The sequence below is a fragment of the Strongylocentrotus purpuratus genome, unplaced genomic scaffold (assembly GCF_000002235.5).
Source record: "Strongylocentrotus purpuratus isolate Spur 01 unplaced genomic scaffold, Spur_5.0 spur5_scaffold_19, whole genome shotgun sequence".
In the NCBI taxonomy this organism is placed as follows: domain Eukaryota; kingdom Metazoa; phylum Echinodermata; class Echinoidea; order Camarodonta; family Strongylocentrotidae; genus Strongylocentrotus; species Strongylocentrotus purpuratus.
In genome coordinates, this window is record NW_022145604.1 from 25,070,436 (window position 1) to 25,088,930 (window position 18,495).

Here is an 18,495-nt window from a genome sequence, read left to right on the forward strand (position 1 = left end):
CTCTCTACATAGTTAAGACCAGTTCATTTCTTGACATCATCAAACCAAGTGATTCACTGTCTACCCTTTTCTCGTTTACCCTCTACCATTCCTTCCATCAAGATCTTCTGCAATCCTCCACCTCTCATCACATGACAAAAATACACTAGTTTTCTCTTCTGCACTGCGTTCAGTTCTCTCTCTCTCTTTGTTTGCTCTGTTCAGGGCCCCGTCTTACAAAGAGTTGATATCAATCATAACTTATTTGCGATTGATATCAATCGTAACTATGTACATAAGAGATTGGAGACTGCAAACTTGCGATTGATTGGAGGACTTACGATTGATTTGGATCAATCGTAACTCTTTGTAAGACGGGGCCCAGGACTTCTTATAATATATATTTATTATAATTATCAACCCTCACCTGAGCACAGCAATCTGTTGCACCTCATAGGCACCAATGGCCACCTCCGGGAAGCCGTTCCCATCTAGATCAACCCCACCAGAGATGGAGTATCCGAAGGAGGTGTTGGGGAAGGGGTATCCGTTGATCCCGTTGGGCAGATCAGAGGGGGTGATCTTCTGAGCAGCCGGTTGCCTGATCCCATCCTGGCCGTGACCGAGGTATATGTACACAGCGCCCTCGCCATTGTTCTCGTACGGTGCACCAATGGCAATGTCTGTTAAAGGCATCGTTTAACAATGTTAAATCTGAGATGCACGGCCCTACGTGTTATCAGTGTATGTAATATGGTGTAATATTGAAGCCCTAAAAAAATTGCGCTTCAAAATGATCAAGAAGTGCCTCAAAAAAGAAAAAAAAATGGGTGACCAGTTTTACCATACTCGTTTTCCCCAATAGACTGTAGTGTTATGAAAACCGTTAGGCAAACGCAAAATTTGGTTTCAATTTCCAATCATAAATATCTTGATAATCAGACAGACGATTGGTTTGTAATAGTCATGGGGTTCCTGACTGACCTAAAGGTTTATAATTATTATTGCAGCATGAGCTAAATCCAGGATTTTGTTTCAGAATCTGAGACAAAGTTACCGGATCCCTTTAAACGATGAAGGAGGTAATGCACGTTGACAGGGAGTGGAAGGTTAACATACCAGAAATTGTTACGAATATGCGATATCCGAATATCCGGTATCCGTCGGAGTTGAATAAATAACATGTCTACCATAACAAACCAGTCTGCCGACTCTCTATTATCCTCACTGAGTTATCTAATATTACTAAGACCCTCAAACTCATCATGGTGCCAGCCGCTGGGATCTTAGAAATCAACTTTGACTTTTGATAACACAACTTGATCCAGTTCACGACAGTTGGGAAGTATAATTAGAGGACGATTTTCAAACTAGAAATGTCCCCTGAAAACGACTGTTCTTCTAATTGCCCTCATAATCAAAATACGATGAGACATTGCTGAAAGATTTGGATAAACTGTCAGGCCACATGTGTATGCGTCCCATATACCCATTCATGTGTGCAGTGACTTTCTGCATTGTTTGGTCACTTTCTTATCATTTTGATGGTTTTACAATCTAACAGAAAAAATACATTATGTACCTTTCTCAATTATTTCTTCACATTGCAAGCACATGACCAGGGACCCGTTTCACAAAGCCTCTTTTCAATGACAAATCAGTGACAAATCTGCTGATGACCAATCATACGCAAGGATTTCAGTAGTTTATACCAAACACTGTCATTTGTCACAGATGACAAGTTTTGTGAGATGGGGCCCTGAAGTCAACTCATCTTTTCATATCTCACCTTCAAATCCATCAAGATTAATGTCTCCAATATTTGTGACGACTTGTCCGAAGAGAGAATCAATCTTTCCTGTCAGCTTGATAGGTTCAACGTTCTCAAATGTGCCCTGTTCAAAAGAGTCAAGATGAATCAATTAATCACAAATTAAATGGCAAGTCCACTCTGATATTGGGTTTGTTTCAACAGAAAGAAAAAAAAAAATATATATATATATATATATATATATATATAATTAAATAAAAGAAAGTTTTGTGTTTCTAAGAAATAAATCACATACCGTAATATAAGTCGAAGTCTTAAATTTTACTCAAAGGTATAAGACCAGAAGTGGTAAAAATGCGGTTCAAGGTTTTTGGGTGCAAAATATCCATTCAATATTGTTAACATATTGCCTTCAGAGGTTTAGATGGCAATACTTCCAACTTAGTTCGCAAAAAAGCAGAATATACGCCCAAATGTTGAAGTGCATTCGCAATATCTATCCAGACCGGATCGATATGATAATTTACCAAATATATCAATTAGTAGGCCGTTTCTCGGCAAAATTTGTATCATCACGTATTAGTCAAAACATATTCTTTCACATGATTAGTAATAAGAGCTTCCATTTCATTTTTGAGAGGGGGGGCGTTTCCAAAACTGGTCTATACATGTACCGTAAAATTTACAATGTAAGTAACTATTTTATCAAAGATGTAAATTTTGTAGATTTGTGAAGTCCCTTGAGAGACCAATAGTGAGAGCAACCAGTGGCATGAATGCCCTGCCATAGTTCAAGTCCAACTCAAGTCGATCTTAGTCTTTGTGAAACAACCCCCCAGATATCATATCATACATACATAATGCCTTTCTTGCTCCACATAAATGATAGAATAGTTGGGCATAGTTCAAATACAATTTCCTCATGCAAAAAAGAAAAAGAAAAAAAAACTTACATCATGGGCCTCGTTGAGGTAAATATAGACTCGTCCTCCTTCTCCACCTTGATAGTTAGTTGGGTCGCGACGAAAATACTGAGGTGCCCCTACTATGAGATCATCATAGCTGAAAAATAAAAAGGTATCCTGGAATTACATCTACAGTTAGCTGTATTACATGTCTAAAGCCCACCGCATACATGTACTATATATGCTCTGAATATGATCTAATATTGAAAGAAAGCACAATATCATGAGGCAGAAATTTTTAAGCTTTAAAAAAAAAATTGAACAAGCTTTAAATGGAAAATGAAACAGTATAGGGTAATGTCCTGTAAAAAACAGAAAATTTCACTTGCACAAGAAGTTCACAGATTTTCAAGAGAGATTTTCATGCTGAGAAATCATTGTATCACAACTGACATGACACAAATTCTTTGCAGTTCGGAAATGTTTCTTGCTGTGAAAACGGCAGTCTAAACAATTTGCGAAAGTTTCTGATATTTCAGTATGATTTTTGCAAATGAATAATCATTTTTTTTCTTCAGTTGCCTTTTAAATTAATTAGCAGTTTAAAAATAAAGACCAGTTATGGTTATGCGATTGCATTGTGAAAGAAACGTTTTGAAATCGATCAGAAAAGGTTGATCATCTAGCATAGATGTACTGCAAGGTTCTGGAATCATCAAAATGATAAAAAATTTGGCCCAGTCTTCATAAAGTTACAAGCACAAGTCAAGTCACTTACCCATCTCCGTTCACATCAGCCGCGGCTACATCATATCCGAACGATGACGAAGGCTTCTCTGCATCAATGCGGTATATAGGGCTAGGACTCTGACCTGCTTCGGACTTGAGGGTGAGCACTGCCCCCATTGACTCGGACCTCGGCGCTCCAGCGATGTACGTCTGAACGTTACCATCCATGAGTTTTGCGGAGGCAACAGAGAAACCTGGAGGGAAGAAGGAATTTTGATAGGAATATTGAAAAGAGAGTCCGCATTTAGACCAGACATGTATATCGACAAGCAGACACAATGGCAATTTAGATCTTTCTCTATGCTCACCCCTCGCTGTCTGTTTTTGTTTCTCCCTATCTCTGTCTCTCCCCCCCCCCCCCCCCCTTTTCCTCTTCTTTCTCTCTCTCTCTCTCTACTTCCCCCTCCCTACCATTCACACTCTCTCTCCCTCCTGACCTGACCCCTACCCCCACCTCTCTTTCTCTTTCTCTTTCTCTTTCTCTTTCTCTTTCTCTTCCTCTTCCCCTTCCCCCCCCCCCCCCCCTTCTCTTTCTAACTAATTACATTTCCAGTTAATGAGAATAAAGTACATTTCAAGTTTAAATAGATATAACTGTTGGAAGACTTTGTTGTTCTCATAATCAAGTGGTGGGATAAGATTTATAGACCTGAAAGAGTTACCCGGTAAGTCTCTCTCATCCTCTCCCCCCCCCCCCCCCCTTCCCCCCTTCTCCCTCCTTTCTCTTTCTAACTAATTACATTTCAAGTTAATGAGAAAGAAGTATATTTCATGCTTACCAAGATAACTGTTGAAGCCAACTCTGTTGTTCTCATAATCAAGTGGCGTGACGAAATTTATAGACTTGAAAGAGATAGGTTTCTATCATTCTCTCCCCCTCCCCCCCCCCCTTCTCTTTCTAACTAATTACATTTCCAGTTAATGAGAAAGATGTTTATTTCATGCTTACCAAGATAACTGTTGAAGCCGACTTTGTTGTTCTCAAAATCAAGTGGTGTGATGAGATTTATGGACCTGATAGAGTCAGGTCTGGAAGGAAAAAGAGGAAATCAAAAATAAATGATAAAGACTAATAAATGAATGTTACTAAAGATATAGTAAGACATGCTTTAGCAACCGTCTGTATAGAAAGACCACCGGTCTATAAAAACCATATTTTACGTTTCCTTGAAAAATGGTTTCTCATTGAAACATGTACCAAAGGAATCTTTTCTCATCTTTGTGGACTTTTCCAGATTTACTTCACAAACTGATAACAACATAATAAACATACAATATGATTGATGTATACTCAAGTAAAGTAATATAGTTAAGCCTGTCTATTAAGGTCACCCAAGGGAAACAGAAAAAGTGGCCACTGTAGAGAGGTGGCCTTTCTAGACAGGTTCTACAACACACATTTCTATCTTGAGGGAGACAAAATGCATGGCCACTATAGACAGGTGGGTGACCTTTATAGAGAGATGGCCACTAAGACAGGTTTGACTGTAACATAAAATAATCATAAAGATGGATCGCCACAAAATTGAAGCTTGATGGCGTGACAATACTTTGCATAAAAAATATTATATACCTCACTTAAGAAATCCAGCCATCTGATTGGTCGAATTGCATTCATAAACTTCAACTGTTCCTGTAAAATTCCCGGTAACCATGCTTAAAACATTTCAATATTTTTAATAACCATGGTTATTAAAAAAATAGGTCAGTCTCCATGGTTACCCCATAGGTTTACATGTTAAAAAATGGTTTGAGCGATGGAGGATACCATACGTGTGCGAAAAATTGGTCGGCAATTTCAATACAATTGAATCTCGATCGATCTTACCGACAATTTTATCTTGCATTGTTGACATGAAGACGAAAATTAACTCTCAAAAACAAAAAAACAACATCTGCCGATAGATCTTGATCTAAGTTCGTGCCAATATGCATTGCAAAAGTAAAAGAAGGGTCCGTTTCATGGAGCTTTTGCGAAGCATCCCTCACGCGGAGCCGTTTTCAATCCATTTTAATGTATATATTGGAGAAAACTGCCAAGCATGTTAACGGCGCGCGATAGCCGAGTGGTCTAAGCGTTGGTTTTCGATACACCTCTTGTTGTACGCAAGAGTTCGAATCCCGTCTTCGACAAAAATGTAAATTATTTTTTATTTTTTATTTTTTAGTCTATTTTTTTCGGCATATAAAAGTATTAATGACTGCTTTAATATTCGAGAAATAGTTGTTTTCATACGCTCTCGGGAAGGTTACAATTGGGCTATTCCCCTCGGCAAGCCTCGGGGAATAGCACAATTCTAACCTTCCCTTGAGCGTAATAAAACAACTATTTCTCTCAAAGCAGTCATTAATACTATAATAATGACTTTTAATATACAAAAAATAAATAGGTGTGAGTGCGTTATGGTCGATGCAGCGCAGGAGGGTATTCACTATGGTGCAATAAACTTAATGAGGCGTAGCCAAGTGCATTTTGTGCCATTGTGAATAACAGAATAGCGCTGCATCGCCATAACGTCACGAACAAAAACCTGTGTATTATTTGTTTTATAAAATGGGACGACAATCTTACTCAATGATACTCCAACACGAAAAGAGCTACACCTGGCAATGACTTTAGCCATGATACCTGTATTTACTTAAATAGCAAGGCGATAACACTGTAAACCTGCGACCTTTAAAACAAATAAGGTGTGTACAAAGACGGTCGCGGCAGCAGTGGCCTCGTAAACCAACTGTTCAGTGCATGGCGCGACTTCTCGTAAACATTCATTGAATTACACGCAGCGTGCATTATGCCTTTTTGTTGCACTATTTTTGCACGGTTGTTATCACCAAAATGCACTCCCGTGCGCGTTTGGTAAAACTTAATGCACGCACACGTGATGCATTTTGATGCTTCTCATTGGCTACATTCTTGAACCCATTTTTATAGTGACTATTAATGACTTACACATTGGCAAGAGCAATACCACCAAGCCAGTTGTCAGAGCCTGGCACACCCATGATGTACTCGGATACACTGGTACTATCGGTGTACTTGAGCTATGGACAAAAAAAGAGAAAATAAATGTATTAAAAAAAAAATATATAAAAATGTAAACAACAGAATGCTACTGATAACTCATGTATGAATTTATCAAATTTATAAGACCCTTGCCCCCCAGAAGATCTGGGGGGTGTTTCACAAAGATCCTAAGTTGAACTTATCTCTTAGGTTGACTTCAAAATTATGGAGAGCCATTTGTAGCCTGAAAATAAATATATTCAAAAGCGAAAATTGAAGTTTTCTAGACTTTTTTATAAATTCCACATCAAGAACATAAAATCTCCTTGATAATAGAAAATATGAATGATTTGATTCAACATTTTATGCTTTTTAAAATAACGCATACAAAATATTTGAAAGATGCAAATGACTTTCCATAATTGTTTGAGTTCAACTTAGAGATAAGAGATCTTTGTGAAATGCCCCCCTGGAAGCATTGACCCCCTGTGCGATACAATGCATCCAACACTGGATTCGGACAATCTAATTATTTAATAAGAAGAGTGAATGTTGCGGCTTAGTGTCTTGAGAAGAAGAAGAGACCCTCCAACTCTTCTTCATCCATTTGAGTACATCCCTCTTTACAGGGTATTGTCGTACTATACTGGGGTGTGCAGGTGGACCACTACACCGGGTTTCCCCCTACTCTTTATTCAAATAGTGCAATGGGTTCTTAACGTGCAAAGGTAGACTTTTCTCTACATGGGGCCTCAACTTAACGTCCTATCCGAGGGACAGAGTGTTTTCCACTTAACGTAGCCTGCGTCTATGAAACATGGGGAGGGGCACATCAACACACAACGTAGGCTTCAGTCATCCGCCTGGGTGGGATTTGAACCCGAGATCTTTGGTTCGACAGGCAGACGCTTTACCGACTGAGCCAACTCACCCTTGTGACATCCACATCTGTGCCTGCTTGGCAGTACTTGTAGAGGATACCATCATAGTTGTTTGGACGTGTCTGGCTGAGGCACGGCTGGTATCCGTCTCTGATGAAGACATCCTTCTGTAGGTCGGCAGACATGAAGTAGCACTTACCCAGGCCCTGGATCTCATCCACGCTGGCGGGCTGGTATATATGCCTGTGAGCACATGCCTGAAATTCACAAAGACGATGATGATGATGTTAATAACAGTAATAATGTTCTAATAATAATAACAATAATAATAAGTGATCAATAATAATAATAAAAATAAGTGATAAATAATAATAAAAATAAGAGTAGTAATAAAAGCCTAGTAACAATACAAAATATTAACTACTTGACAAATTAGGTGATACATGTTCTAATTTACATAATGATGAACGCATTTTCACGATTTCATCTTATCTTATGAAATGCTCCTCCCATTATGGTCTATCCATATGTAACAATAACAAGGATAATAATAATAACAATATTATGTTTTATTATCAATGGAACTGGAAGATGTTTGAATCATTGAAATATTGTATGTAAGATTGGACTTTCTTGACAATGTTTTTAAAGTATGATTTATGATTTTGTAAAAATTCGCTAATTCCTACTTGCACCAGACACAGATTTACACGGTTCAATGAGAAAATTGTCACTTTGTCAGCTTTCTGAAAATCATTTCAAAATCATTTCAGATATTGATAGCTATTAAAGTCAAGAACCATAACAAATAATCAGTCAGCATATTTTCCTGTGTGCCAGGAAAGCCATACTGCAATTAAATACATACGAATAACAAGATTGAATGCCTATTTTGACAAAAACGTGATATGATGGAAAACTTTTCCCTTTTTAATTGATTTCACACTGGCATATTAAATATCATTGGTTTTTTTCCTTCAGATTGGTAATTTTTAAATATTTTTACATGGTATCTGTAAATTAAAGCAACAAAACATCATTGTTGCCAATTCGACCCAAAGAAAGGCCAATAGGCATATAGGGATCATTGTCTTTGATGGGTTTAATACTCACTGCGACTGGTCCTCCAGGCCCTTGGCTGACCACTGCTACACCTAGCCACTGGTTGTCTTTTATATCACTCTCAGTATTACCTGAAATATTACAAAGAATATAATAATAATAATAATCATAATAATATGGATATTTACATGTATATACATGTAGCACCGGTATCCACCAGGCTCTGACGGTCATGGTGCTGAATGTGTACAATTGGTTCTATTACTTAGATATTTCAAGAATATGTACAATTGGTTACTACTGTAACGGTATGTACTACTTAAAATATTTTAAGAATATTTCAAGAATATGAACATTTGGTTACTATTACTTAGAATATTTCAAGAATATATGTACAATTGGAAGTATTAATTAGAACATTTCAAGAATATTTCCAATTGGTTACTATTACTTAGAATATTTCAAGAATATATGTACAATTGGAAGTATTAATTAGAACATTTCAAGAATATTTCCAATCGGTTACTATTACTTAGAATATTTCAAGAATATTTACAACTGATTACTATTACTTAGAATATTTCAAGAACATCATAAAATGGAGTCATAAAAAGACAATTTGAAAAATCCGGAGGGAGATAAAATTTGCTATAACTGGGGTACAATAGTCAGCAGACCTTTTTTTTTCTTTTCTGTTGTCTGGTACGCCAACATTTTTCCAAAAGAAAGAATAAAAATTTAAATTTTTTTTTTTTTTAAGGCCATCAATATTTTTTTTATTTGCAGATACTGAAGAACAGGTTCTGCATTTGCTAGCAGAAATTTCATTTCAATACTCCCACCCATCCCGAAATCGATTTGATACATAAAATAAATCTATGGTACAGTTGTCTTAAGTACCTGCAATATATCATTCCCAGTTTTTATGTCGGCATACATTGTACGTTTTGTATTATTCAATACGTCACAAAGTTGATAGAATTCCTCCTCTATTGTCTTTTACTGCCATCTCTGCATCAAGCGTAAATATCACAAAGCAAGATAAATTGCTTTGAAGACCTGCAGTTGCCTCTGCTTATTACCGGTCATAATAATAATGCTTTCAAATCAGTCTGCCTCTATCATTCTATGCTTCACTTCAAGTGCAAACAGTAATATCAAAAGATAACGTGATGGGTTGCATACAAGCTACTTGTATGTTCATACTACATATTGCCTCGCTTTGTGTCTGAAAAAGGCTTGTTCAGATTAGTGCAGTAAACCGCCGCAAGAAAAGCCACAGCATGTTTTTTAAATGTGTTTAATGAACAGCAACAAAGGTCCAGCGCTTATTGTGTTATAAGATGTGAAGCGTAATACACTTTACGTCATCATAAATAAACTGCAGTGGTATTTGATTTGATTTATTTATTTCTGTTTGATTTTCTTTTTCTTTTGCATTTTTACAAATATATAACAAACAAATATTGCAAATTTACACATGACAAAAGAATATATGTAGAATAAAGTAAGGCTGGGTGTAACTAATCGAGAACATCAAACAGGAGGGTTGACAAAATAAGCAAAGCTTGATAGTATGACTACCCTCAAAGGATACATAATAATACAAATATGGAGGAACAAAATATTGGTAAAAGGGGGAAAAGACAGAAAAAAAGAAGAGAAAAGAAAGAGGGGATGCACATCAATATTCACAGACTTATGTGGTAGTTGGATTTCAAATTGATATATAAAGATTTTTAATAAGAAAAGAAATGCAAATTTGAATACTGAGTGGCCAACTTGGGATACAATAGAATGAGAAGACTCGCGAGGTTCGGACAGTAAGAATGTGAAAGTAAGATCAGCCAGCAGGTATTGCACGTCATATCTGAACAAGGATTAAATGTGTACATAAAAAAAGTATTTTTCAACCCATGGTTGAAAAGTTACTTCTCTGTCCCGTCTTTTTTCTACTTTTATCTCTTTCTGCCCTATTCTTGCTTCCTTCTATTCTTTCTCTGTAACCTTCTTTATGGACATGTGTGTGTGTTGCTGTACGGGTGCGTACTTGTATTATTTAAGTCCTTTACTTTTTATTGTTAATTTATGTGCATTATCTTGTTATTGTTAGTTTGCAGGGCCCCAATTACAAGCAGATTTCTGCTTCTTAGGGGTCCTAACCATTATATTGTATATTGTATTTTCATTGTAAATTGTTTTTATACTGGTTGAATAAATGATATGAAATGAAATGAAATAAAAGCCCTATGTTCATGGTTTTGTACAGTCACAATCTATGAACATGTACATGTATACATAATTTATACATTCCCTCTTTTGCTTTTGTCTTGGATTACTTCTCTTAATGATACAATATGTGAAGAACTGGGTATCTGGTTATCGTTTCCAAGCCTCTCATAAAAGTATTAGTTCGCTAACATCCCATTGAAATGCATGTTTATTTCAATTCACACGTTTCTTTAGGAAGTACTGTACATGTATGTAGGCAGACTTGTACTTATTACGATTTTGTGAAACAATATCCATCGTTATTATGAACATGCCCCTTATTCCCAAAAGCATGGCTATCAATACTTACCATTTTCATCGAGCTCCAGAACAGTGCAATCAGAATAATTGGAAGTGAACGGACATGTGAAAACACCGCCTGGTTTAATGGCATCAATATTGGTCTGGTAGATAGGAGCACCAACTATCAATCTGATGGATGAGAAAAAGAGAAAGAGAGAACGATCAGAATGACGAGCAGAAAACAGACATGTGAACACATAATGTTCTGATAGACCACATATTGGCTCAGTCGGTAAAGCATCTGCCTGTCGAACCAAAGATCCCGGGTTCAAATCCCACCCAGGCGGATGACTGAAGCCTGCATTGTGTGTTAACGTGACCCTCCCCTTGTTTATAGACGCAGGCTATGTTAAGTGGAAAACACTCGGTCCCTCGGATAGGACTTTAAATGGAGGCCCTGTGTAGAGAAGAGTCACTACCTTTGCACGTTAAGAATTAACCCACTGCACTATTCGTATAAGAGTAGGGGGAACCCCGGTGAAGTGGTCCACCTGCACACACCCCAGTATAGTATGATAATACTCTGTAAAGAGGTATGTACATGAACACTGTACCGGTACTCAAAATGGAAGAAGATGTACATGTACATGTATACGAGGAACCATAACACAATAGATTTTTGACGGAACTGCTTTAAACACTGACACATAGAGTAAAGAGAAACCTCATGTACAAGACGAATGTTAAAATAGGGACTTTTAGATTTGCACGAAGACAATGGGGATTGCTACGATCGACGTCCTTTTAATGCACTGCCTTGAATGGACGTCACGCGTAGCAGTCCACGCAAATCTAAAATACCCTAATAAATCATCTTCAACAACTAACGGTCGTTATTTTCCTACAAAAAGACATTTCAAGCCCTTTTGTTGTGAGGGAAGTTCTAAATTAGTAATTATCTTTCAAATGCCATTGGAGTTTAACCTTTTCATTTTTTGGGGCCTGCAAATGGGACATACACCCTGTATCTTTCAAGGTATGTTTAAAAAAATGTACATATCGAGACATACATTTGTTTGTTAGTTTCTGAACAAGTGACCTATTGCATGCATAGTACACGTATTGAATGTACATGTTTATTATAATTCTGACCTTGAAATATATACTTTATGTATGGATGGTGTTTGTACAGTATCACTTACTCTTATAGTGTTTTGAATGTACATGTACACTACATGTACATGTAAATGTCAATATCTGTGTTGTTACTTCATGGTTCACTATCATGCAAACTGCAAAGTGTTTGTTTTGTTTCTCTCAGGTATTACCGTTAATTGATATGCGAGAATATCCTGTTGAAGGAAATATCTGTTAGGGGCCATTCCATGAGAAGAAGGACATGACATCAAAAAAAGAAATGTACCTCTTATGTTAATTCTTTGATTTATCACTAACCTTATGCCATGGATGTTCATAAAACATTAGGGCCTTTCAAATTCAATACAATTTATTTTTCATTTTTGTTGATTTCCTAAGATCTCAAACCATCATCAAAAACGTACATGTGGGACTGTAGATGAAAAAAAAACAATTTATTGCAGATTACACAGGATTCTTGTAATATTTTTTCCTGAAAATTTCGCTAAATTGAAAAAGATGAATATATTTCCATATTCTAAGCCTTTTCTAAGGGGTCCTGGGATATTTAATCTATTACATAGGGGTGAAAATGGCCTCCGGACAAAATGTAACGCGAGTTACCGTAACGTGAGTTACCGACATATTTGCTTCCTGAATTTTACTAGTCCATTGTTTCTTATCTTTAATATTGGGATCTTATACTAGTAAGTCTCAACCTACTATCAACGTAGGAAAGATTTTGTCAAGATTGTCTAGTATGAGGAGACTTTGCCAAAAGAGGGTCTCATAGAATTGACCATGTCCTTTTTTTGTAACGCGAGTTACCAAAATTCAATAATCCAAGAATCTAAAAATGTTTGTTCTTCAATTTTCTTTTTTGTTTCATTCAGTTGTTCTATATCTACCCTGTCCATGTTTGAAAAAAGTATCTTGCAGATCCTAGCAGTTCTAAAGATATAGGCACATTATCGTGTCAATGTACCCATTAAGTGTAACGCGAGTTACCATGGAATGGCCCTCAGTATTACACTTGTGTACATAGTTACTGTGCTCTGAAATTTGGTACCAGCGTTTCTACTAGATGCATATAGTGTTTACCATATAAATTTAATGTCCATAAAATTCTCTATGTTCAAATCAATATTTTTTGCTTTCTGTCAAAAGAATGAGCATGCCCTATTTGTAAATAAATCTTATATACATGTACATGTATGTATATATTATAATTACTTGAGGGTGAAGAAAAGTACTTTCTCTGATTGAAAAATATGTACAATGTACAAAACTGTACATGTAAATGTACATTAAATGTCAAAATACAGAACGAGAGGGAGGGAGGGTGGGGGAGAGAGAGAGAGTGAGAGAGAGAGAGAGAGGGGGGGATGAAGGAAGGGACAGAGATGGACACACAAAAGAAGGAGACAGTTTCAAGTGTACACAGTGTACTGTACATGTACCTGTACTAATTGATACATGTAGTTTTTAAAAAAAAGAAATTGCATGCTTACAAAAAATTGCCAGCTAAAATTACAATACACTATACATCAGCTTGTATTTACATTGAGATAATGTCATGCCTTTAATTACCTAAAGGCCCCTAAAATGTATGACTGGTTTCAAATCATAGTTATTCAGCTGACTACACAAAGAAGAACTGCCACTTGCAGTACACATTTAACCTACATTTATCCATCACACATTCAATCACAGTCGGTCATTATACATTCGGAATGCTCTCTGAGTCTGAGTAATCTGTTCATCATCATATCCTCATCCCTCCCAAAGGCACATCCTTTAAGCTCATTAGCATAGATGCGCTCCACATGCATCATATCGATGCTATGGGGGAGGGGAGATGGGAGATGCATGGCATTCTCCGTGCCTGAGTGTTTCTACAAAGTGAGCACCGGGATGTGGGATGACTCATGCAGAGTAAAGAGGGTGAGAGAGGGTGAGAGAGGGTGAGAACTGAGAAGGGTAAGGAGCTGTGTCAATGATACATGTTTGCTGTAATGTTCAGTAGGAGGGATTCCAATGATGTATGGTTATTCATTGGTCATGTATTGTATTACAAAGAAAATTGGTCATCTGTATATTTCTGTATATCAATAGCTACTTTGGTATTATGGGTAATGATTTGAAGAAGAAAAAAATTCAAGGAAATGTGATGTTTTCAGTTGAGTAGATTGCATCAGTATACTCACATAGCACAATATCTGTGAATAAATAGACTTGGCCAGCTATAATTAGCATGGTAGCCATCTTGGAAAAAAAAGCAAAAAAAATTCAAAATAGTCAATAGTAATGCCCTGCCTCCTCCTTTTTTTTAAAAGTCCGAACAAGAAACAGATTATTTTTGTTATTTGGCCTCAGAAATTTGTATTTAAAGGTGAGGTTTTGGAATGATCGAACCGACAAGAAATTGATTTTTTTTTTTTTTCAGCCTTGCTGAAAACCCAAAATAAATGTTTGTAACAGTACAGTAGGAGGCTTTTACATTTTCTTCAATTTTTCTGCAAAGTTCCTGTACATAATTATGATGTACATGTATTTGTGCCTGAAATAACTACAAAATAATTACAAATAAGCCTACATCATACATGTAAGTAGACTACAGGTGTACAGTATGTATAGATTTGGATTTTGTAAGATACTTTGTATTTGTGATTTAAAGTGTACTTTGTAAACTCCATGCAATTCAGCCTTTATGAATAGTGCATGGTACATGTCCATTGTTCTGGTAAAAAGATGGGAAGGAAACCAAGAAACAAAAACAAAAACAACATAAGACAAAATAAAAACATAAAAACTAAAACAAATAAATGTAGGTTTCATATCCTACATGCACAATACACATGTAGTATGCATGGAAACCACAACATTATGGCAGAGTGCATTGTTGTGGAAGGCCTGATTTCCTCTATTGTACAAATTACAAATGCTATACAGGCTTACAGTTTATTTAAGTTCATTACATGTAAATGTACAGTTGTTCACAAAAGTTAACATACCTGGCAGAAAAGCAATATACAACATCACTAATTCCTGCAACTTTTCATTTCAGAAAGTTTGGTCTCCATTTAATGTAAATACATGTCTGTAGTATACACATCCCTATTATCACTCTCAGACATCTAACACCTACATGTAAATCATTCATACCCTTACCAATTTTTATATTCTTATAAGTGTGTGAGAATTTGATTTGTCCAGATTTATGTTATGGGGGGGGGGGCATCAAAGTTATGTGGGGTATGAACTAAGCATAATTCAGCCGTATTCAACTGTATGTGACCACAGGTAGGAATGAGTGCAGTTGTGAAAATGCAAGTAAAATATATTTCTTCCAGGTGTATGTAAACTTTCAGGCCTTTGTCGGAGTACTTATCCAGAACTGAATGTACAATGTACAGTTTAGGCGTGTTCTAATACAGGAAGTACTTTGGGAAGCCTACAGTACGTTAACAATGCATTTTCTCCCATAATAGAGTAACAACAGACACATTAGAATCCATTGACAGAGACTTGGAAGTAAAGTTGGTTACAAAAAAAAAGGATTAAAATTGATCAAAAGCAATCAATATAATCCTACTCATATTATCCTGTTAGTAGCAAGTGCAATCAAAGGTGTGGGCCTACCAGTAATCTCTTTCGGGATTTGATTCAGGGAGATAAATAAGTGACTAGAGAAATGCATCATTTTGGAAGTATGTACAGTCAAACCTGTCATAGTGGCCACCTCTCTATAGTGGTCAATAAGAGTGAAAGTAACCTGTTCAAAAGGCCACCCGACTACAATGGCCAAGTTTTGTGTTTTTCCTTTTTGAGTGTACAAAGTAAATGTACATGTACATATGTACACTGTACATTGTAGGCCTTGCTTTGTTCTTGGGCACATCCATGTTATTTTGTTGATTATTATTTGTATGATTTCTAAAAAAAGCTTGAAATTATTTAAATATTCGTGAAATGTACAATTAACAAAGTTCTATTAATATGATCAAGTATTATATCCTGACATATGATGAATATATATGATCCATTGAAGAAGAAGAAAAAACCTCATGAGAGCTCTTTGATGATTTAACTACATACACTGTACATGTATACTATTAAAATGCGAGATTTTCTTGTAGCAATTAAATGTGTCAATTTTGTCTCTTTTTTTGTTGGAATTGTTTCATAGCTCGACCTCCAAAGCAAAATCACATTTATTTCTCACTCCAGCTGATTATTAAATGAAGAGTCCTACATGTACTAGTAGTACAAGGGCTTAAATTAAGATCACAACAAATATTAGTGAAAGCACAATTGATAATCAATTTATGCAACAACAACAAACAAAAATAATAATTAGCAATGTACACATTATTAGTTATGTATTTAATGGCTATAAATGCAATGAACATGCAGGAGTTATCCTCTTTTTTTCATGCACATAATGTACAAAATAACATCACTGCTGAATACTGAAAACCTCAATGACTTTTCAATAATCCGACATGATAGTAGCAATGTGCTTTGTGTTGGCAGGCTAGCTTCATGCCGAGTGCCAAGAGGTCGAATGAGGTCACCTAATATGGACAATGGTATGTCATTGACAGGCGCAGTCATCAGTGCTCTTATCACATAGCGTGTAATGTGAATTGCATGTACAGTATATTGCACACCAGTCACTGATATATGGAGCACCAAGTGTGTAGGCTACCTCTCTATTTTGTACAATTTACTGTAATTCTGTACCAAAATGAAGAAACAAAAAGAATCCAGTGAGTCATGAAAATGTAAATGAGAAAATGATTTCATAACTTAATAGTAAAGAGTATAATGACTTAACATTTGTTTATTCATTTGTTTGAGAATTATGGTAATTTTAATAGGATGAAAACGTTCACACTTGGCACTCCATACAGGTAAATTACTGGACTAACTAAACTTTCAACCTACCAGTGAAAAAAATACAAGCGGGCTCAGGGCAAAATGGCCCCCGAAAATCAGAAAAGAGCCCCTGTAAATTTGCATAGAGTTCAATGCAAAACAAATTCTAGAGTGTTAATTTCACTAACCCTGTAAGTTGGGGCTCTGATCGGATCGGAAGATCGGAGCGACACCCTCGCACCTTTGATCGGTATCGGATCGGAAGAGCGACAAAAAAAATCGGCCGATTTTTTTTTTTTTTTTTTTTTTTTTTTTTTTTTTTTTTTTTTTTAAATGACGAAATTTTTCAAGTTTTTGGCTATCAAATGCTCAAAAAAAGTTCATGGCTGGGATTATTTTGTCATTTGGAGTTGTTGTAGACCATGTTTGTTGATATTTTGTGCCTTTTCATGACTTTGAAATTAAAAATATTGGTCTAAGAGCAGAGGCAAAACATGCGGGCCGCCATCTTGGATTATAATGTAGGTATTTTTTTTTTTTTTTAATGACGAAAACTTTTAAGTTTTTGGCTATCAAATGCTCAAAAAAAGTTCATGGCTGGGATTATTTTGTCATTTGGAGTTGTTGTAGACCATGTTTGTTGATATTTAGTGCCTTTTCATGACTTTGAAATTAATAATATTGGTCTAGATCTAAGAGCAGAGGCAAAACATGCAGGCCGCCATCTTGAATTATAATGTAGGTAGACCTCTATGCATTATAATCCAAGATGGCAGCCCGCATGTTTTGCCTCTGCTCTTAGACCAATATTATTAATTTCAAAGTCATGAAAAGGCACTAAATATCAACAAACATGGTCTACAACAACTCCAAATGACAAAATAATCCCAGCCATGAACTTTTTTTGAGCATTTGATAGCCAAAAACTTGAAAATTTTCGTCATTAAAAAAAAAAAAAAAAACCTACATTATAATCCAAGATGGCGGCCCGCATGTTTTGCCTCTGCTCTTAGACCAATATTATTAATTTCAAAGTCATGAAAAGGCACTAAATATCAACAATCATTGTCTACAACAACTCCAAATGACAAAATAATCCCAGCCATGAACTTTTTTTGAGCATTTGACAGCCAAAAACTTGAAAATTTTCGTCAAAAAAAAAAAAAAAAAAAAAAAAAAAAAAAATTGCCGATTTTTTCCGATCATTTTGATTGATCGGCGATCGGAAATTTTTTGCCGATCACCCCTGATCGGATCGGTATCGGCGGCCGATCCGATGATCGTTTACAGGGTTATGCAGGCAAGCTTGAAAAGTAGCCCCCGAAAAATAAATATTAATTTTTTCCCTGCAACCTAAATATAGCTAAATTTTGACAAAATGCCCATAAAAAGTGAAAGTCGTTTGGCCTGAATTAACAAAAGAGATTGCTTTAATATGAAAACAGACATTTAAAAAAATATGAGGTTTGAAAAAAGTTTATTTTTCTTTTACCATCTCAATCTGGAGAACAAACCACTTTGGAGAATAGACGTAATGCCAGTTGAGGCGGTGGGATTCAACTGTATTGT

The 18,495-nt window shown here is 36.1% G+C and overlaps 1 protein-coding gene across 2 annotated transcripts in view; it reads right to left on the reverse strand.

The window, feature by feature from the left end:
• LOC590692 (integrin alpha-6) overlaps positions 1-18,495 on the reverse strand; it is a 52,640-nt gene that overhangs the window by 29,470 nt on the left and 4,675 nt on the right. For both annotated transcript variants that reach the window (XM_030990668.1, XM_030990667.1), the window contains exons 2-10: positions 10,976-11,097; positions 8,446-8,525; positions 7,383-7,589; positions 6,398-6,489; positions 4,394-4,473; positions 3,434-3,638; positions 2,704-2,812; positions 1,769-1,874; positions 407-662 (exon numbers count right to left, since the gene is read on the reverse strand). In XM_030990668.1, coding sequence (XP_030846528.1) covers positions 407-662; positions 1,769-1,874; positions 2,704-2,812; positions 3,434-3,638; positions 4,394-4,473; positions 6,398-6,489; positions 7,383-7,589; positions 8,446-8,525; positions 10,976-11,097 — 1,257 coding nt within the window. The remainder of the gene's footprint in view (positions 1-406; positions 663-1,768; positions 1,875-2,703; positions 2,813-3,433; positions 3,639-4,393; positions 4,474-6,397; positions 6,490-7,382; positions 7,590-8,445; positions 8,526-10,975; positions 11,098-18,495) is intronic.